This window comes from Orbicella faveolata, unplaced genomic scaffold, assembly GCF_042242905.1.
Source record: "Orbicella faveolata isolate gen_17 unplaced genomic scaffold, um_ofav_v1 contig_26, whole genome shotgun sequence".
NCBI lineage: Eukaryota > Metazoa > Cnidaria > Anthozoa > Scleractinia > Merulinidae > Orbicella > Orbicella faveolata.
In genome coordinates, this window is record NW_028301554.1 from 16473713 (window position 1) to 16479977 (window position 6265).

General features: G+C 37.1%; 1 protein-coding gene and 1 long non-coding RNA gene across 2 annotated transcripts; one reads left to right on the forward strand and one right to left on the reverse strand.

The window, feature by feature from the left end:
• Positions 1 to 81: 81 nt before the first annotated feature.
• LOC110045164 (uncharacterized) lies at positions 82 to 1664 on the forward strand. Its single transcript, XR_002296199.2, has 3 exons — positions 82 to 267; positions 379 to 442; positions 1246 to 1664. It is a non-coding gene; the product is annotated as an uncharacterized LOC110045164 (long non-coding RNA).
• Positions 1665 to 3333: 1669 nt separating this feature from the next.
• Positions 3334 to 5548, reverse strand: LOC110044868 (tumor necrosis factor alpha-induced protein 8-like). The gene is made up of 2 exons (XM_020750479.2): positions 5341 to 5548; positions 3334 to 5168 (listed from the first exon to the last, which is right to left on the reverse strand). The coding sequence occupies exon 2, from the start codon at positions 5159 to 5161 to the stop codon at positions 4574 to 4576; it is 588 nt and encodes a 195-aa protein (XP_020606138.1). The 5' UTR covers positions 5162 to 5168; positions 5341 to 5548; the 3' UTR covers positions 3334 to 4573.
• Positions 5549 to 6265: the final 717 nt, after the last annotated feature.

Below are 6265 nucleotides of genomic sequence, written 5' to 3' on the forward strand. Positions count from 1 at the left end.
AGATTCCATATAAGGTTACCATTGCCATATTTAGCTATATGGAGTCGAGTACCTCGCGGTCGGAAATGCGCGGGAATTTCTTTCCCTTGGAAAATCATGTCAGTCATGTGTGGAAGCAACAGATTGTGTGTAGTTGGGTGTAGTTGTACATGTAGGACCTGTAATATCCAAGCTTTCGCCAACAGCCTGAATGGTGTAATGATTTCATCGCCATGCAAGCAAGATGAGGAGGTACGGTGGAAAGGCTATGAAGACCTATGAAACTCTGTAAGATATGACTTGGAAGTGTCTCGCTCAAAATATTAAGCTTATATACACAGTTGTGGCCAAAATGAAACTTATCAGGAACTCATATGATATGCTTATAACCTCTTGCAGGTGACCATTGCAGACAGGTCAGCACACTCCTGTCCTAATCACATAGGTCCTAAAGCAAGCTAAGGTAAAGTTTGTCTCCAAACCTAGATTCATTTGCCAGGCTGAGCTAATTTCTATTTTGACAAGGGAAGGGGGTACGTCATAGGGGTGACTCCCAGAGTCCAGGTTTATGAGGCCTGAGTTATTTCACATCCTGAAGAATAGATAAGAAAAGACCTTGAGGGAAAACTGACACATAAATAAGAAAAAGCCAAAAACAACTAACATCTATTAGAGCTAAATAAAGAAACTACTCTCTTGATTATTACAATGTAGTAATATGTAACTCCTTTTTCCCCATCTCTTAGCTGCCATAGGTATCCAAGAGGATAAGGGGTACCATATTGTTTTGAACATTGCAAATTTATATACTTTTTCTCTGATAATGGTAGAATCGGGCTAAATGTGCAGGGTTCACTGGATGTTTGAAAGGAAGTACATGTAGCTTTATTGTTAAAGACGGACAGGAGTAGGCAGCTGATTTTGTGATCTGTTTCTAATGAATTAGACAAATATCCCAGCAGAGTAGCGGGCTGACATCATGAAGTAGGTGGTTACATTTGCTGGGAGCTTTTGACTACCGTCAATGAGTGAACCTTCTTTTCTTTTGTTGGTTCAGGTTTACACTTTTTTGAAACCTTGTCATATAAGGCTGTTACATTTCAAATCAGTCAGCTAGGCCCAAGAAATCTGTCTGTAATCACGAGATCAAAATTTTCAACCTCTAGGTGAGAGACTCGTGCCTATGGACCGTGTACATGTAAGAGTTGGCAAGTATAACTTGATATAGATTGACAGATCAAAATTTAATATGAGAACTCCTTCTAGCCCAATCTAGTGACAGCTGCCTCAAAACCATCCAACACTGCTCAAAACAGACCCTGACAGTTTCCAGAGAGGTTGGACTTCGACTTGGTTTGTTTTCAAGGAAGCATTTGTTTCAGGTATAAAATAGTATAAATTGTCGATGTTTCAAAATTATTAGCTCACCATCACTTTGTTCTCTACAAATGTTTTGATTGATCATTTTTCTTCTTGGTGGTGAAACACAAATACGAACTGTCACATTGTAATATTCTTACTACAGCTTGACAATGAAAGGTACAAAAGAGAAATATTGTGTCTACAGGAAGTCATATAGACTATAGCAAAGTGTCTCTCCTTCTTTCTGGGTCAATCAATGTTAACTGAGCCATAAGCAATATTCTTCAGTTATTGCTCTTACCATTAACATGTGTAAAAAGAAATATTTAAAGCTTGGATAAATAAAATATGTACACACAAACAGTCAAACTACTCTTAAGATCACATGAAGGGGTGCATGGAAAAAGACCCTACGTAACATCTGATAGACTACAAGATTCTCCAAGCAAATTGCTTTTAGCTTCCTTCTGTGAAAGAAAGGAGAATTTGACATGAGGTCAAGAGTCACTTAAAGCTTTTTTCCATGCACCCCTTCATATGAAAACCATGACTGTTTCACACAAACAAAGATATTTGCGTATGCAATGTACGCTTTACACTAATACATCAATCTGATGAATACGCCTGTACAGCAAGCAAGAATGACAGTTGAAATGAGTCTTGAAACAAAAACTGGGTAAAGCTTCCTTCAACTCCCACCAACAATCATTTTTTATTATTATAGCACACAGTGAAACATGCCATGAGCAAGTGAGAGCAGTGATCAGTTACTCATTAAACAAACAAAAACTATCCATTGTAACTAACATAAGCAAATCAGAATGGTTGAGAGTTGGCAGTGGAATGGGTGCTGACGTGGATTCTTGCTTAGCTGGTTTTAAGGTGGCTCCCTATAGTTTTACGACTGCACGCATGCTGAGGATGACAGCTCAAGTAATCTGCGTGCACTCAAAGGAAAATGTCAGTGTTTTTCACTATTTTACGCCATCAACATGAGCTGAAAAAGCAAAACTGACAGTGAATTTTCTCGCATTTCCTTAAGTAAAATTTCGTAAAATTTGGCAGACTGGTGGTAACTATTTTAGTTTAGTCGGAGCTCGTTTTTCAGGGAAATCTATAAGACCAGTTTTTTTGCAAACAAGGTAAAAGACATAAATGTGCAAAAATAGAAAAAAACTGCCTAAACAAACCCTATTTTTTTTGTGTTTAAAACTTGTATTCCGAAGGATGCGATGTGCTGTGAAAATTTTGGAAGATTTCACAGATGGAAATTCAAGAAAATCACAAATAAAACCATAAAAAAGTAAAAGACGCATTTCTTTGAGCACTTATAATTCAAGGCTTCAACCCAAAATTTTAACAGAGATGATAGTAAAACGCTATTTAATCATTGCTTATGACATGTAGTAAGTTTGAGAGGACTGGGTGTAAAAATGAATGCAAAAACAGAATTCAAAACGTAACACTTGCGTGCACAACGTCATAATGATTACCCTGTGGAGCCATCTTAAATCCTTTTTATCACCTCCCACCACAGGACTGTACTAATCAGCTGACTTGCCATTCCATATACAGTGTACATCAGCTGAAGCAGTCCCAAAATTTGACGAGAACGTCACAATTCTGAATGGGTATGTTCATGTTTTAATAAAAATAAAATATCATTTATTTGCTGTTTTTAATACCAGGAATCACTATCAAAATATTTTAATAAAACTTGCACATGCAAAAGCATATTAATCAGCAGGAATTTTCAACCATACAAAAAAACTGTAATTAGATTTATGGATTGAAAATTCATATTTTTCCAAATGTTGTAAAAATCTACTGTTTAGAGCTGGTTCCTGAATTTATTTCCTGGGAACTACTAAAATAATGCTAAAAGAAATTAAATGTAACTGAAAACTTAATTTTAAAAAAATTTTAATATTAATTTAGTTTGAAAAACCAATGGAGATCACAGTCATTAATTTAATCCAGTAGGTCAAAATATGCCATCTCAGAAAATTACTTTTTAATAGATCACTTTCAGCTTATTTCTACATCTAGGCAGAGTATGTGAATACATACAAACATAGTCACTATAAATTAAAAGGCTTTGTACAGTACACATCTAACTAAATTATTCAACCTTGTGGAATCATTAAAGTTATTCTGTAACATTCTCTCTTTGAAGAGATTAGGAATAAAAAGTGAAAATAATTTGCAAAGTTTTTGTCCAATCAATGTTCTAGTGTTAAAGATGAAAACAAAGGGATCTTGGATTGATTTTTTTTGTCTATTTTATCATAAAACGACACAATTAAGCATAAGACTTACGTTCTATGTAATCTGAACTCGTGATCTAAAAATTCCCTTGGCATAACTACCAGTATATATACTGCTGAACACATCTTTGGAAGGATGAATTAAATGGTTACAACAGAAGAACCTCCTGTGTGTGTGTAGTTGCAATTTAAGATTCCATGTAAAATCAATTATACAAATAAAAAAAATTATTCAAAATTAGAGGACGTTTTGAACGGAAGCAGTCTGAATTAAGACAGTAAATCACACCAAAATGTTCGGTTTAATCTTACTCCGAGACTAGAAGATCGGCCGGTGATAAGGATTAAAACTTCGCAATATTGAAAATGCAAGTAATGAATTTTTTCAAACAATTGTGATAAAAAAGGAAAATTTATACGGCCTAGGATCTTCGTAATACCTTTCATTTATGATATATTTCAATATTTAGAAATTAAAGAAACAGCAGCCCAGAAAACGGCCATCGCCTCTTTAAAACAGTTTTCTTTTAAATGGAACGAAGAGGCATCAATATTTTCTTTATAAATAGTGATTATTTCAATCACAGACAATTTTCAGGCTGTTGAAATCTGTGAAGAAATTTAAGAAATCAAATTTATTCGACAGGAAGGTCGAGCACCTGGAATTTCGAGTAAACATTTCAGACTACGAAATGCCTGAAAATAACACAAAAATTCTCCACGAATCATTATATTTTTACGCTGTAACTTTCACTGTTTCTAAAAATTTCGACACTTAAAGGTCTAATATAAGTTACGGTTAAATAAATATCATAACAATAAAGACTGTGTATGTTTAATACACGCCTCGCATATTTTGAAAAAGATATATGCAACCACACGATGACGAATCGAAGGTCACAGTAAATGTACAGTTAGATAACCGAAAGTCCCATTGAGTTTGCCATATCCCGTACACAGGAATCCTATAGATTGCCTTCCTCCATTAGTTTGTTCAGATTGGCTACGATATTTTTGAGAATAACGCCGAAAGGTCCGTCGCGTTTCTCTTGAAATACTCTCTCTAACATATCGCCATTTGCATAGTAGTTGAAAACGTGATCAACCCGTCCATGCGATTTCGCCGTCAGGTGGCGCTCGATGATTTCATGGAGTAGGCTTCGGCAGTCCTCCAAATTCTTGGTTAAAAACTTCTTATCGAAAGAGAAATCAACCTCATAGAAACTGATAAATGTCATGGCTGCAGACCGAAAGTTTCTCCTAAACTTCTCCGCTGTTTGAATTTCCTCCCGACTCAGCTGGTCGTTGCGAAACAAAATGCTGATCTTAACCACAATTTTGACAAGGTTCTTCACGAGTTTTTCCGCTTCTTTCTTGCTGCCTGTCTCCAGCTTGGCTAGCCTGTACAGCTGATCTAGTAGATCTCCTGTAGTGTCGTCTACAAAAGCTTTCGCCATATTTTTCGAAGCCATTTTCCCCAAGATCTTCTTCTGCGCTCGAAGAGCAACACTCTTCGAGTTGAACCCGCTACCAGGCTCTGCAGCTTCGGCCATTTTGTCCCTGAATAATAGATAGTATACGTAACAAGAAGGGATTAATTTCTGCACTTACACGCAATACCCGTGGAAAAATCTTACGGCAAACAAAAAGCGAAGCGGCACGCTGCTCAAGTGAGCTCATATCCGCCGAAGCCATTTGCATGCCGAACACTTGCTCCAAAAATGTTAAATACCTGAACTTCGAAGGGTTTCGCCCCTGTTATGTTTCCATGCAACGGCCTTCGCAAGGTTTCAACACCAAATTTACTACAGTACAGTTTCCTTTACGCCTGCAGCAACGGAGCAATGCACGCTCACAATACTAAAGAAAAAGAAATGAAATCCAGCGAATTTACTAAAGTTCAAGTGATTGACAAGGCCGAGACACGTGATTCGGTTATATGTAAACTCAAGGATTAATAACTTGAATATCGCTGTAATGATGCGTCGCCTCCTGAGGGAATTAGCTGCAAAATATACCCTCTGTGCAGACGTTGCGGATAGATACTGATCGTTCTTTTATTCTGTTGCATGTACGTGTCATTTGTTGAATTTACAAACAAAAGACAGTTCTTCAATGTCGGAAGATTAGAAAACGGCTGGTGCTCTCCCTTTCTTGCGATTTGTTTACATTCGCTAATTGTTTTATGACCAAAACCGCATATATTTTCCAAACCTGTCAGTATTGTCGCGCTGTGTCAATGAAGCAGATAAAAGTGTTGTTCTTTTTTGCTTGCCAAATGAGTTCATTATGGAAGCTTTTTCTCAAGCGCCTGTCATTGAAACAATTAGCTAAGGCGGTCGGGCTGCGAGAAATTCGGCGGTAATTGATCGCGCACCTGAAACAGCTTCAATGCCACAATTTACATCTGTACATAATGAAGTAAAGATATAATCAAATGTTTTTTCAGAAACGACAACTGAACCGGAGGTTGGTCATCTGCCTCAACAATTACGGTACTCCTGCGCTGCGGTTTGTCCGATTACATTAGAAGGGGTAAGAGGGGGTACCTCGCCACGTCCAATTATTTTCCAATGTTGTGGTCATAACGATTTTGATAAGGCATAAATTGGGTAATATCCTAATTAAACTAAGACCCCCTTATCTCGCCAGTTGGG